General features: G+C 33.8%; 1 protein-coding gene across 7 annotated transcripts; it reads left to right on the forward strand.

Moving 5' to 3' along the window:
* Positions 1-3,137: 3,137 nt before the first annotated feature.
* On the forward strand, positions 3,138-9,696 carry LOC132640311 (uncharacterized). 7 transcript variants are annotated; one of them, XM_060356844.1, is made up of 5 exons: positions 3,372-3,561; positions 4,747-5,191; positions 5,824-7,692; positions 8,687-8,777; positions 9,131-9,696. In XM_060356844.1, exons 2-4 carry the CDS (start codon positions 4,839-4,841, stop codon positions 8,769-8,771), a joined length of 2,307 nt encoding a protein of 768 aa, XP_060212827.1. In that variant the 5' UTR covers positions 3,372-3,561; positions 4,747-4,838; the 3' UTR covers positions 8,772-8,777; positions 9,131-9,696. The 7 variants fall into 7 exon arrangements, with proteins under 7 accessions (XP_060212826.1, XP_060212827.1, XP_060212825.1 ...); XM_060356846.1 differs by having other exon boundaries at positions 3,373-3,561; positions 8,690-8,777; XM_060356843.1 differs by lacking the exon at positions 3,372-3,561 and adding an exon at positions 3,138-3,359 and having other exon boundaries at positions 8,687-9,696.
* Positions 9,697-14,769: the final 5,073 nt, after the last annotated feature.

A 14,769-nucleotide genomic window follows, 5' to 3' on the forward strand; every position in this document is an offset into this window, starting at 1 on the left:
CCCTCAAGCTAATTATATATTAGTACATCATAGAAAGTTTGGGAGTTTAGATTTTCTTTTAATTAATTTTTTATTGTTTCATTTTTATTTTTATTTTTAAAATTTCTTACTTCATTTTTGAATTTTTTGTGTATTTTTAGTTTTTTTTTTTTTGAAAATTATTTGATTATTGATTTTAAAATTTTTAAATTATTTTTTTATTTTTTTATTTTATTTTTTTCTGAGAGTATAAGCTTATTCTGGCCTTTAGCTTGTGTTCTCACCTGACTATTCTTGAAATCATGGATAATATAGATATCCATATTATCCGTCAGGTTACCCATTTTCTATCCATGTAAAATATGAGCGAATCGGATAATTAATCCATTTTGGTTTAACCCATTTTTGACCGACTCATATCTGACTCGACCCACCCGTTTGCCACCCTACTTGTGCCATACTGGTGAACAAGTGCATCATGTTGTGCTTACTAGTTGTGCCAATCGTGATTGTATTTAGCCGGATTTTTTATGGCTCTAGCTCGTACTATTGGCGAGTCCGGAACCAAAATGACTCAATAAAAAACCAAGTGAACCAAAATATCCTAATAAAAAAAAAGTTACAAAACTACCTTTAGTACAGTATTTTACTGCGCTAAAGTTTTTTTTTTTTTTTTTTGTATAGCGCAGTAAAATTAGCGAGCATTAAAAAAAAATTGGTAAACTTTTTTTTTGCAACACTTAGTGTGTTTTTTCATACTTTGACCAATGATTAGTCGCGTGTCAAGACTCCAAAACGATAATATTTTATATAGAACCTGATATTTTTTTGCTGCGTACAATAATGTAGGCTCAATACATCAAGGATACGTAGACGTTCGGATCGTCATTTTAGGGGTTGAAAAGGTGCCCGAAGTAAGTTTTGTTTGAAAAAACTTGGTGTTTTTTGGCCAACTTTTTTTTTTGTAACACTTAGTGTTTTTTCATACTTTAACCAATTATTAGTCGTGTGTCAAGACACCGAAACGTCAATATTTTATATAGAACCTGATATTTTTTTCTGCGTACAATAGTGTAGGCCCAATACATCAAGGATACGTAGACGTTCGGATAGTCATTTTAGGGGTTGAAAAGGTGCCCGAAGTAAGTTTTGTTTGAAAAAACTTAGTGTTTTTTGGCCAACTTTTTTTTTTTTTTGGTAACACTTAGTGTTTTTTTTATACTTTGACCAATGATTAATCATGTATCAAGACTCCGAAACGTCAATATTTTATATAGAACCTGATATTTTTTTCTGCGTACAATAATATAGGCTCAATACATCAAGGATACGTAAACATTCGGATCATCATTTTAGGGGTTGAAAAGGTGCCCAAAATAAGTTTTATTTGAAAACTTTAGGTTTGAGTGTTCTATATACATAGACCTCCATTTTTATTTGAAGACTTGTTGTCATTAGCTTAATTTTTATTTTATTTTTAGGGTTTAGATTTAAGTGTGTTATTTTTTAATGCGTAACTTTATTTCGAATATACGCAATTTTTTGCGCTTGGACGTCCGATTTACGCGATTTCTTTTTGCACATATTCGAAATAAAGTTACGCATTAGAAAATAACACACTTAAGAAACACTTAGTGTTTTTTTCTATAAAAAGATCGCAACATCTTATTTTAGTAAATCTTTTTTTTTTAGCAACACTTAGAGTTCTCTTTTCCATACTTTGACCAACGATTAGTCGTGTATCAAGACTTAGAACCTGATTTTTTTTCTGTGTACTATAATGCAGGCTCAATACATCAAGGATACATAAGTGTTCGGATCGTCGTTTTAAGGGTTGAAAAGGTACCCGAAGTAAGTTTTGTTTGAAAATCTAGGTTTAAGTGTTTTATTTTTTAAGATTTTGATTTAAGCGTGTTATTTTTTAATCAAGACATAACTTTATTTTGAATATAAATCTAATTCAATTTGACAAAAAAGTATTTAAAAAATATAGGGAGAAAAGCTAGTTGTAAAGTGGTCAAACTTTAGATGGTCATAACTTTGCGCTCAGACGTTCGATTTACGTGATTTTTTTTAATTTTGGGTATTTTTTCGAGATCTATGTGGACAAACGCCGCAAGGCGGTTTGGCCGAGCCGATTTTAAAAAAAACACCTTTTATCCCATTCAATTTCAATTTTCCCCCAAATTAGCATGAAATTTTCAGTTTTATTTACTTATAATATGATGATACGCAATAGATTTCAACGTAAAAATCCCGGGGTAATGTAGTTGTGAATGTCGATTTCACTTCTGTGGTTTCAATTTTTGAAAATAAAGCTGACTAACTTTCTAGACATATAAAGTTGACTAAAATAACCTTATAATCAAACACTAAGTTTTTTCAAACAAAATTTACTTTGGGCACCTTTTCAACCCCTAAAATGACGATCTGAACGTCTACGTATCCTTGATGTATTGAGCCTACATTATTGCACGCAGAAAAAAATATCAGGTTCTATATAAAATATTGACGTTTCGGAGTCTTGACACACGACTAATCATTGGTCAAATTATGAAAAAAACAATAAGTGTTGCAAAAAAAAAAGTTTACCAATTTTTTTTTAGTGCTCGCTATAGCGCAGTATTTTACTGCGCTATACAAAAAAAAAAACTTTAGCGCAGTATAAAGCAGTTAACGGCTCCGTCTCCGTGAACTACTTTAGCGCAGTATTGTACTGCGCTAAAAGTAGTTTTGTAATTTTTTTTTTGTTGGGGTATTTTGGTTCACTTGATTTTTTATTGAGTTATTTTGGTTTCAGACTCTACTATTGGCCTCCCTTAGAAGTTGTGTTGTCAATTTCCTTTGTTGTTACCGATTATTCCCTTTGTCTCACTTTTATGTAATATATTTCCCTCTTTAGTTTATCAAAAAAATAATAATACATTTATCTATTTAGAAATAATTTTTTTTTTTTTTTTTTTTTTACACTTAACGAAATGATTTTGGCTTATATTAGATCACAGGTTTTAAAAATCTTTCTTTCTTTCTTAAACTTCGCACTTAGATGAAATATATCACATAAATTGGGACAGAGGGAGTAAAAAAAAGATGATCATTTTAGAGACATTGGATAAAATTGGAATGGGGGAAAGACCAATTTTAAGAAAGGGGATGAAAATTGTACATCTCGAAATATCAAAGGAAGACTGACATTTTTGCAAAGTTTAGGGTGTTTGCGTATTTTGGCAAGAGCCACAAAGCTAAAGCATATCTCTTAGAACCCTTCAATATCAGATTACCCTTTCCTTTTTTTTTTTTTTTTTTTACCTGCGAAGTGAGAAGATATATATCTATACATAAAAGAAAGCAGAAATTAAAGAAGACCCCATCTTTAACAGGTAATTTCATTTCCTTCCCCTTTCTAAAGGGTAAATAATCAAGAAACCCAATTTTGCACTTGTTCCCACAAATTTTCCCAAATACTATTTCTTGTCTAAACTGAAATGATGATTCCCTTAAGTCTGTAGTCTACTTCACAAGCCCTCTCCAAAATTACTAAGTTTTCTCCATATTAATCTCAATCCTATGTGATTAATTAAGGTTTTTTTTCTTTTTCTCTTGCTAGCTTTTACATTCCCTGTTTCTTATTTGATTGCACCTAACAATTCTATGTTGCTTACATAGGGACTCTCCAAAAATATTGGTGCATCCAAATGGTATAGTTCTACTTTTAAAACAACATTTCCAAAAAAGTCCTAACAATATTGCCCAACAAGAACAAGAACAACAACATACCAATATAGTTTCATAAGTGAGGTTTGGGGAGGATAGTATGTACGCATGCCTTGCCTGCTCTCTTTGTGGGTTGGAGAGGCTATATTCGAAAGACCCTTGGCTCAAAAAAAAAAAAAAAAAAGAACGAAAGGAGTAAGAAACTACGCAATTACTAAATAGTATTACTAATAAGGGACACGAAGAGAAGGCTAGCCCTCTGTCTCTCCCACCTAAAGTGTGACACCTCGGGACTATCTACTAACTTATATTCTAATCCTCGACCTCGATATTGCCCAGCATTAAAGTTCTTTTTTTCCCTAGTTTATAATGGTGCTGCTTGCTACCTCTTAAGATACTGGATTGAAAATTTAGACAGATTGAAAATAAAATTTACCCGATGTAGCCTCTAAGGGGATTGAAGCTTAGAGCCTGTTTGGATGAGGATATAATTTATGACTCATGAGCTAGGATTTTCTGGCTTATTTTTGTTATTTTAGCTTAAAAATAAGACTCTGTTTGGATGGTCGTTACCCATGGTTTCATAATGTATAAGTGTTTATAAGTACTTTTGTATCTTACCCAAACACTATAAGTAGGCGTTTGGCCATGAAAACCAAATATTTTTCACTTTATTTGGTATTTTGGACTTGGAGTTGAAGATGGAGTTGCGTTTGGTTATAACTTTTGCAAAGAATATTTGGTTGTTTGAATGTATTGAAAGTGAAAAAACTGAGAAAAAAAAATTGACAAACAAGTTTTTGTTGTTTTTCAAATTCCAATTTGGAAATTTTATGGCCAAACACTGAAAAAAGTGAAAAAATATTCCCGAAAAAAGTGAATAATTCTCATGGACAAACGGGCTCCAAAAGTGCTCAAAAGCAATTTTGGCTTAAAAGTTGTTACTCCAATTGTTACATTGTTATGCCGACCCCTTGGGTTATTCCTAGGATTATTTCACGCTTTGTTAGTTCTTAATATTCCAAAGGTTTCAACTATCTATCTTTTCTGTAGGTTGCTACTTTTGTTATGCAATAAGTTGTTAAAGTATTAATCCAACGTTGGTTCAGCAAAATTTGTTGATATTTTATGTCGCCGCCATCGTGATGGCTGCCAAGAAAATCATAGCAATATGCCAATCTGGTGGGGAATTTGTGACCAACAATGAAGATGGGTGTATGAGTTACACTGGAGGAGATGCATATGCTGTAGATATCGATGAGAACACGAATCTTGACGTGTTTAAAAAAGAACTAGTGGATACATTTAAGTTTAGCAGTAGTGATGGAATGACTATAAAGTATTTTCTTCCTGGGAATAAAAAGACCCTCATAATGATATCGAAGGATAAGGACCTACAACGCATGGTTAACTTCTTCAAGGATGCTGAGCAAGTGGAAGTCTTTGTAGTTGCAGAAGTAGCTGTTGCACCCAATGTTTCCAATATGCCTGCCAGTAGGTATTTTGTTCTCTTACATGCACTGCCGTATAAATAAATAAAAGTGTTCTCTTACTTGGACTGTTGCATATATAAATAATTAAAAGTGTTTTCTCTCTAACAGTTTAAGATTTTAGGATTAGCGGATGTTGCTTATAAGAGGAGATAGTTTTACTGTCATTAGATTGTGGCGAAGTAGTGAGTAAGCAGTGCTAAACCAAAGCACAACCTTTGAATTTTAAAGAAAAATAGAAGGGTTAATGATGTTAGAGCAGAAAGAGATTTTGAGTTCAATTATCACTGTTACTATTAGCAAGAATACTTCCACGTGCTTGGTCCATGAAAAAAGAATCAAGCATGCATGCGAGGAGGCATGTTGCAGACTTGCAGAGATAAAATGAATAAAAGTGTTCCCTGTTTAACAATTTAAGCTTAGATAAGGTAGTTACACATAACAAATTTTCAACACACATCGGGGATATGATTTTTTTTCCTTTTCCTGTTCTTTTTTCTTTAAATAGTTAACCTTGAATCCAAAAAATTTCAGTTCAATGCTGGTGTTAGTGGTTTCTTGAACTCAACATGTGACAATCAGGACTTTCCTTTGCTGCTCTGTGATTCCTAATGCATATGTGGCCTGCTGAATTGTTCAGGTCCAACAGGACAACAATGTCAGAGACAGCACTTTCTCCTGCTACCCCTGTGGAGTCAAATCCCGACAATCAGCTTATGGTTGATACACCCATGGATACGACACCGTTAGGTAGTTTTCCGAGTAGCAATGACAACAAGCACCGTAGGGCAGCTACACAGTGGGAAAACTCCATTACTGGTGTGGACCAAAGATTCAGTAGTTTTACTGAATTTCGTGAAGCCTTACATAAGTACTCAATTGCGCATGGATTTACGTATAAATATAAGAAGAATGATAGTCATAGAGTAACAGTTAAATGCAAGTCCGAGGGTTGTCCTTGGCGTATTTATGCGTCAAGGTTGGCTACCACCCAGCTGATATGTATTAAGAAAATGCATAAAAACCATACATGTGAAGGAGCTGCCGTGAAAGCCGGATATCGAGCAACAAGGGGATGGGTGGGAAGTATAATTAAGGAAAAGCTGAAGTTTTCTCCTAATTACAAGCCAAAGGATATCGCCACTGACATTAAGCGTGAATATGGCATTCAGTTGAACTATTCTCAGGCATGGCGTGCAAAAGAGATTGCAAGAGAGCAACTTCAGGGTTCTTATAAAGAAGCATACAGCCAGTTACCATTATTCTGTGAGAGAATCATGGAAACTAATACCGGTAGTCTTGCTACATTTGCCACAAAGGAGGACTCGAGTTTCCACCGGCTATTTGTCTCCTTTCATGCTTCAATATATGGCTTTCAACAAGGCTGTCGGCCTCTTCTTTTCCTTGATAGCACTGTTCTCTATGCAAAATATCAAGGAACCTTATTGGCTGCCGTGGGTGCCGATGGGAATGATGGTGTCTTTCCGGTAGCCTTTGCAGTTGTAGATGAGGAGACAGTTGACAACTGGCATTGGTTTCTTTCTGAACTTAAATCTGCTGTCTCAACCTCTCGACCAATAACATTTGTTTCTGCTTTCCATAATGGTATAAAAGAGTCATTGTGTGATATATTCAGCAAAGATTGCTACCATGGTTATTGTCTTCGGTACCTTGGTGAGAAATTAAATAAGGATCTGCATGGGAAATTTTCACATGAAGCAAGGCGTCTTATGATCCAAGATTTATATGCTGCTGCTTATGCCCCAAAACTGGAAGATTTTGAGCGTTGTGTTGAGAATATAAAAGCCATCTCACCTGATGCTTACAGTTGGGTTGTGCGAAGTGAGCCTGATCGTTGGGCAAATGCCTTTTTTGGTGGGGCAAGGTATAACCACATGACTTCTAACTTTGGTCAACTTTTTCGTGATTGGGTATCTGATGTGAGTGAGCTTCCAATCACTCAGATGGTTGATGCCTTGCGTGGGAAGATGATGGAACTGAATTACACAAGACGTGTTGATTCTAGTCAGTGGCTTACAAGATTGACGCCTTCTATGGAAGAAAAGCTTCAAAATGAGACATCAAAGGCAATATCACTTCAAGTATTACACTCATATGAGAGCACATTTGAGGTCCATGGAGAAGCTGTTGATATAGTTGATATAGATAATTGGGACTGCAGCTGCAAAGGGTGGCAGCTCTGTGGGTTGCCTTGCTGTCATGCTATTGCTATTTTCGAATGTCTGGGAAGGAGCGCATATGATTATTGCTCCAGATACTTCACAACTGAGAGCTACCATTTGACATACTCAGAATCAATCAACCCTATACCCCTTCTGGAAAAGCCCGTGAAAACTGAAGTAGACATGGAAATCATGGTCAGTCCTCCTCCAACTAAACGTCCACCTGGCCGACCAAAGATGAAACAACCGGACTCAGTTGAGATAATGAAACGTCAACTTCAGTGTAGCAAGTGCAAGGGCCTGGGCCACAATAAGAAGACATGCGAGTAGGTGCCTCTGACACTTCTCTGGCTTATAGCTTTTGAGCTCGATGTTTCTTCTAGACTAGCTTAGTTTATTGGAACTGGTCAATTTGCTTACTTTCGGATCTTTTGTTTTACTTGTGCCCTGCTATATCTTGGCTTCTTATTGCTCTTTTATTTCTTCTGTTTCGCCTTCGAATGATACCATAAGTTCATGGGATTCAAATTGTTCTCTAGTGATATTAAAAAGGTATGCATATGTCATTTCCTATGTAACTTGTTTCACACAATTTAATTAGGCATTTTAGATTAAATCAAGTTAGAAATTATTTCCCTGTATGATTTTTTCGTCCATTTTCTGATTGGTTGGCTCTACTTGCTTTGTTTTGGACAACCAATAATCAGCCTTGATTTAATAGTTTCTGTACTTGTGTGTTCTTTAGAAAGATATATTCAGGTTGAGAAGTTCAGCCTTATCTAGTGAGATGATTTCAACCTCGTTATTTTACTTGATAAAAAAAGGAGATGATTTCAGCCTCAGTAGGTCTGTCTTTTCTTAAATGAATTAACTGATCTAGTCAGACCACAGTATTATTGGTCATTTACAACTAATCTTATTCGTAAAGCTTTTTTTGCTAGACAGTTAAACACCGTACCTTCTCTTGAAATTTTAAACATTTAGTGAAAGAAGTACGCAATACTTTTATTTTGCTAGTCGGAAGTGCTGTCCAAACTTCCCTGATTTTTGAACTGCTTTACATAGTAAATGAATTGCAACATTCTATCGCTGTTATTTTTCACGAAGTCATCTGTTTCTTGTATCATTACACTTTTGATGCTAAAGTAGAAATTTCGTGGTCTGATTGTAAAGTGGCAAAAAGCTTACATATATGCTAATATTTTTATTTTTTTGTTCAGCTTTTGTTGTGTATTAACCTGCTACCATGATTAATATCTTCCATCGTCTACATATGTAGCCGTCTATGACCCAGTGTTGTTTTATTTTTATTTTTGAAAGCAGGAAAGCAAATAAGATTGGTGGATCTGATCCTCTACTCCTTACTGGCGTTTTGGTAGCTGAAGAACCTGAAGTCACTGCATGATATTTGGTACCTTCTTCTCCTATGTATATAAGAAAGTCTTTTGCGAAGTCTAGACACTAGTCTTAGATTCCCTTTAGGACAGGAGCGGATGGGGTATACTTTTTGTTTTGATAACCGAGAAATCTCCGAAGACAAACAGCATGGTTCGAAACTCGGTAGATAATAGGCCAGCCCCTCTTCAGCATTGCACTTTAAAACTGAGCAATTACTCATCCCCCTAGAAAGTCTTTATTTACTAGTCATGCCATAGTGGTGATTCACCTTGTCAAGTTGTATATGTGATTATATTAGATTATGTAGGAGACTCATGCCCTAGGTGAAGTACTGATGAATAATGGACTCAAATTTTATAAAAGCAGTTAAATTATTTGGAAGGTGGAGAAGAAGGGTAAAGATTAATTGGACTTCAGAATCTGAGTTCAAATGGAGCGACATGGACAGTTTGGATTGAGGCTTAGTAATAGTAGTAGTTGATTGTACTACGGAATATGTAGCTAGAACGCTGGTGGTACTTATAACAACAGGATAAAAGGATATTCGAAGAACAAAAGCAAGAAATCATTCGACTGTCCAACCATGGCTTTCTTGAGTATCTGCGGCCTTTGCATCGGAGCAAGCACGAGAGCTAGTTTGCTCACATATTTTCTTGTTCCATGTTGTAACTCATGCATCCGGAATGGACAACAGATTGCGATAAACAAATTGAAATTGTTGTCGGGTGGACATTATATGATGCTTTAACGGCACTCTAGAAGGTTGTGATTTTGAAAACTCCTGAATGATCAAAGAATTTGCTCCCATTCTATCAGCATTAGGAATATACTTCCAAGAATGTATATTACTCTCGTTGTATATTTACTATCACATAATCATGTTTGAGTAACTTGCTTTGAATGTTGTGAATGTTATAGTTGAGATTATATCAGCTGTGCATGTCTAAAAATCTCTAGTACTTGGAATTTAATTCAATGTACATATTTCTTTGTGCAACTTGCAAATACAGATAGATGTATCAGTTTGGGTGCTAACCCGTCCATGTCTTTTGTGGACTTGAAATCCCATTTGTGTAACTGTATTCTCAATCCTCTCCAGCAACTGTTTTGGTAAGAAATTGGATGTACATCTGATTTTCCTCTCAGAAACATCCTAGTATAATTGGAGTATAAAGAAAGAAGTATAGGTGGTGTTATTTTTTTCCTTGAATAATATGGTACTCCCTCTGTTTCAATTCATATGACGTAATTTTATTGAGCACAAAGATTAAGAAAGAAATAACAGACTTATGAAATATCTAGTCTTAAATATGTCAAAATATTTTAGTGATTGTAGACTTTTGAAAATCGTGATCTTAAATATATATGCTATTAGCTAAAAGGCATTGATAAGGGAAGGTGATTCTGGATCACTTTGTAGATCAAGTAGCTGTGCCAAGGACATAATAAACCAATTAGCAGATATTATTGATGAAATACTAAAATGCTAGACTATTTAAGTCTTGGTGGAGAGAGTTATCTAATATCTGTATGATCGTATTAACGGAGAGGCAAGTATATCATAGAATTAGTCAACATGTCCAGTAGTTGACCTGAACATTGCCATGAACCAATTATAAATCAAGGGTCCAAATTGAAGTTCATACTGCTTCTTTTACTGTTAAGAATTAATGCCATGAACACCTTTGAAATCTTCTTCATTAGGATTTGTAGGAGTATAATCTTGTTTGAACTATTTATCTTCTTTGACTTTCGATAATGTTATACGAGTGTGTGGGTTACTTATTCTTAAATGTTAGTAATGCATTACATACATTAAGAAAATCACTAATTTCTTACGGATGTCCCATTTGAATTTGGCTCATTGGCAAGGACTTTGCGATGAAAATATTATCGAACATGTCACCGACGAGCCAAATTCCAACGGAACATACGTCTGAAATTAGCAATTTTCTTGATAGTAATAGTAAAATGCCAAAAGAAACTCAAAACAATGCAAATAACCCGTGTATGGACCATACTTTAACCAATGATGTTTATAGTTCATACCCAAAATTCTAGACAAGTTGGGGCCCCTTCCATTTGCATCATTCCTCCCAAATTACTATAAAAATCAATGATATGATACTTATATAGTTATGGAGTACTCATTTTTATAGTAACGTTGAAAAAAATCTAATAATGTGGGAGGTGGAGATGGCTCTCCAATAATTATTTTTCACCAACCAAAAATGAATTATCACACTCCCTTAACTTTATATTTTGAGCTACATTAAAATTCGGCATTATTTGCCCAACAATTTTTTGACTAGTTAAAACCACAAAATAAGACGAAAAAAATAGGATAAATAAAGAAGTGGATATTTTATCACTACGAACACAGCTTATGTCTGATTTCTTTTTTTCAATTTTCTTAGTTTAGGGATATTTAGAAACGTTCTCTCAAAAATAATAGTTGTACATTTTCTAAATGGACACTTGGAAAATTTTGAACCCCCCATATCCATATGGTAAAAGGTGAAATTGCTTACCAAGTATCGATTGCAGATAAATATTATGGTACACATAATTTTGTGGTAGAAATTGGAATATTCTTTTTTTCAATTATTTAACCTTTTTCTTTTATTGGTCGGCTCTCAAATATTCTCAAATTTACGCGTGTACTAACTACTGATAAATCATTAAACTATCACGTCTAAAATGTGTGACTAAAACGTTTAAAAGCACAAAAGGTATTTGATTTGATGGAAGTTAATCCCCACATACACAAAAGTGAACATAGTTAGATACCTAGTCCCTCTTAGGTGGCTTTTGACTTTGGTTTTTATATACTTTTTGAAAAGGTGTCATAGAATAATTATGCAAAAAGAGTATTTTTGAATTAGCAAGTGAGAAAACATTCAAGTTTTTTTTTTTTTTTTTCTGAAGAACATATACATTTGAGTTAGGTTGTTTTCAATTTTCAGAAAAGTATCTCGATATGATTGTTGCAAATTTTATACAAATAGACGTCGGATATGTATATTTTATTCTCGTAGTTTTAGAAATAGTTTTGCTATTTAAATAGGAGTATAACTTTTATGAATTAAATGTAACAAATTAAACAGTGACCGTATTCAATAACAGAAAAAGAATAATTATGTAATAATTAAATTCAAGAGTTGCGAAGTTTGTTAGGTTTGATCCGAAGATTCTTTTCTAATCAAATCCACCAAGATATATATAAAGAACAACAAGAAATTAAAGATGAAATATAAAACATAGTGGAAATTATGTGGTTTAGAATATAAATTGACCTAGGCGTATAGTAATGTTCGATTTTGCCTAACAAACCTCATGAATTTGTCCCTCACGTGCACGCTATATCATCATCGAGCCAAAACAACACGCATACCATGTGAATAATTATACTGTCTTATAAAATTCTTCACCTTTTTTCTCTTATTCCGATAAGCACGTGCTAAGCTAGAACTTTTAGTTTATCAATTTTAGACCATATTTTTTTTGCTTATTGAATATTGAATATATTATTTACGCATATTAAATAATTTTTTAATACAAATAAAGAATTTGATCCAAAATTACTAAGTTCGCCGAGTTTGTAACAACCAATAATGTGACTCTGCCCTTGCCGATTATGTGGAATTCGCCTCACGTCCACTCTTCTTCAGAAGTTTGTCGATCTTTCTTTTTGACCGCCCTTTATCATGGGCAACACATATTTATAAAACAAAAAGTGAGTATATAGTGATAATAATGTGTAACAATCATCATAAGATGGTCATATAATAATGTTACAGCAACAATAATAATTGTTGGCTGCCCACAAGAGAGATAAGACTCACATGCAAGGGTGGTTGATATTTGATAATTCAAGATTAAAAAATAAGAAACAGCACACATGCATGGGGTGGGGTGGATGATTGCTTCTTAGACATCTTACCTTTATTGCTTGATCAATCCATTGGCTAAATTGTAAAGTGGAATTGGCCGCAATAGTTTCACTTTTTTCTTAACCATTCTTATTGTTTTACTTCAAGCTAGCATTTGTATTCGAAACTTATTACTTCAATTAATTTTTATTACTTCAATTAATTTAAATCCACGTCGAATAAATAACTAAAAGGAAGTGGAAAAAGCTTTTCATATAAAAACGTGATTCTAATGATTTAAGCAATTTACCACATTCCTCGACAGTAGTTTCAGTTTCAACTTCACTTCTCCTCTGCCATTGTTCCACGTACGTGGCCTTGTTATCAAATCCTATAATTTCATTTGTTTTATTTTATACTACATTATTTTCCTTTTAATATGTTCCAACAGAATTGATAGTTATATTTAACAATTTTTAATATGAAATATATTTCATCTTAAGTTATATGTTATACATGTACCTAATTTATGTATCAAAAGTTTCCTTTATTTTCCTTGTAAAACATTGATTTATCCTATAAACCAGTCAGAGAATAAGTAAATCTAAGACGAATGTTTATGCGGCAAAAAATAATTACTCAAAAATGTTCATTTAAAAAATAATACACTTCATACCTATATAAGCGGACGGGATTGATCTATACTTTTCATTCATTTTGTAGCTATTGGAACTAAGATCGTAAATTTTCAATTGTTATCTAGTTGAAACCAAATATTGAATTTTAGAATTTTTCATTGACTTATTTCAATCAAGAAATTTCTTTGTCTTTTAATCCAAAAAAGGTTACAAATCTATATATTGTGTTTTTGTAGACTATTAGTGTTTTTGAAGAAACCAAAAACAATATTGTTTGATTTGAAAGAATCTGAATTATGAAAGACAACCCATAAATTTTCTATTGTACTGTTTAAATTAAAGCAACTACTTCTTCCCAGAAATTTCATGCATTGACTAAACCTTTGGTCCTGTCACATTTAGTCCACTTAAACCTTTTGGTCAAGTTGTAAATACAAACGAAGTCAAATAAAGTTGGAGAGAATAATACATGCATGATGAAGTAAGCAAAACGACTAGGAAAGAGTCTGCACACGTGATGAAGTAGATTGACATGGATGCATGGATGAAAATATACCGATATTCAGTGTTTACACTAAATCAATAAATACGAGAAATGTGTTTTTTCATACATATGTCTACCACTTAACCATGATATGTATTTTTACCTTAATTTTTAACTGTCAAATTTAACGATAGCTCGATTTGGTATAATTATTGAGTGCGAGTCAGTATTTAACTAGATGTTGATCCATTGATGAAATGGCAACCTTAACAATACGTGTTACGAGTCCTACATCGATTGTGTGGGTCATTTTGTCTCTTTGTATCGGTCTTGGGCAATCTTCATTCATGCACTAATTTTTGAGGTTAAATTAGACCCAAAATCTATTTTCTTATCATGCTATTACAATCCGATCCATCTCAAGTCTTGATTTACCCGAACTTAATTGGGCTAGCTTCCATAACCATAATATATTGTCCCCGGTTCACATGAGTCCCACATCCGTTGTAAGCTGATTATATGGTATTTTCATATTCTCTTGAACAATCCTCTTCGTATGCAGCGACGGAGCATGAATCAAACAAAGGGATTCAAGAAAAAAAAGATTCAACAACTATGTATATACAAAAAATCATTTTGACCTATTTAACTGTCACGCCCCGAACCATGGCCTGGGCGAAACACGACACTCGGTGCCTTACTGCATGTGACCGAGCGAACCTCATGGCTTGCTTGTCAACATGGGCATCAAAACAATATACTCTATATGATGCAATTTAAATGAATAGTGAAAATGTAATTTGCGGAATAAAGTCTTGAAATTATCTCATGGCGTGAAATATCATGAAAACATAATAGTCTGCAAACATGAATGCACAACTGACTCTGTGAACTAACATCTGTCTATGAAACCTCTAAAACATGTTTGAATACTAACTACCAGGACATGGCCTTGGACTACCACAAACTGAATACTAATGCAGACTCCATGTTGAACCTTGAGAGAAGTGG

Source organism: Lycium barbarum, chromosome 5 (assembly GCF_019175385.1).
Source record: "Lycium barbarum isolate Lr01 chromosome 5, ASM1917538v2, whole genome shotgun sequence".
NCBI classification, from domain to species: Eukaryota; Viridiplantae; Streptophyta; class Magnoliopsida; order Solanales; family Solanaceae; genus Lycium; species Lycium barbarum.

Bases quoted from the DNA above. Each gene is read 5' to 3' on its own strand.
- LOC132640311 (XM_060356843.1), top strand. From the start codon at position 4,839: ATGGCTGCCAAGAAAATCATAGCAATATGCCAATCTGGTGGGGAATTT. The intron at 5,192-5,823 runs GTATTTTGTTCT...TGAATTGTTCAG, and splicing joins TCCAATATGCCTGCCAGTAG to GTCCAACAGGACAACAATGT. The intron at 7,693-8,686 runs GTAGGTGCCTCT...TATTTTTGAAAG, and splicing joins CACAATAAGAAGACATGCGA to CAGGAAAGCAAATAAGATTG.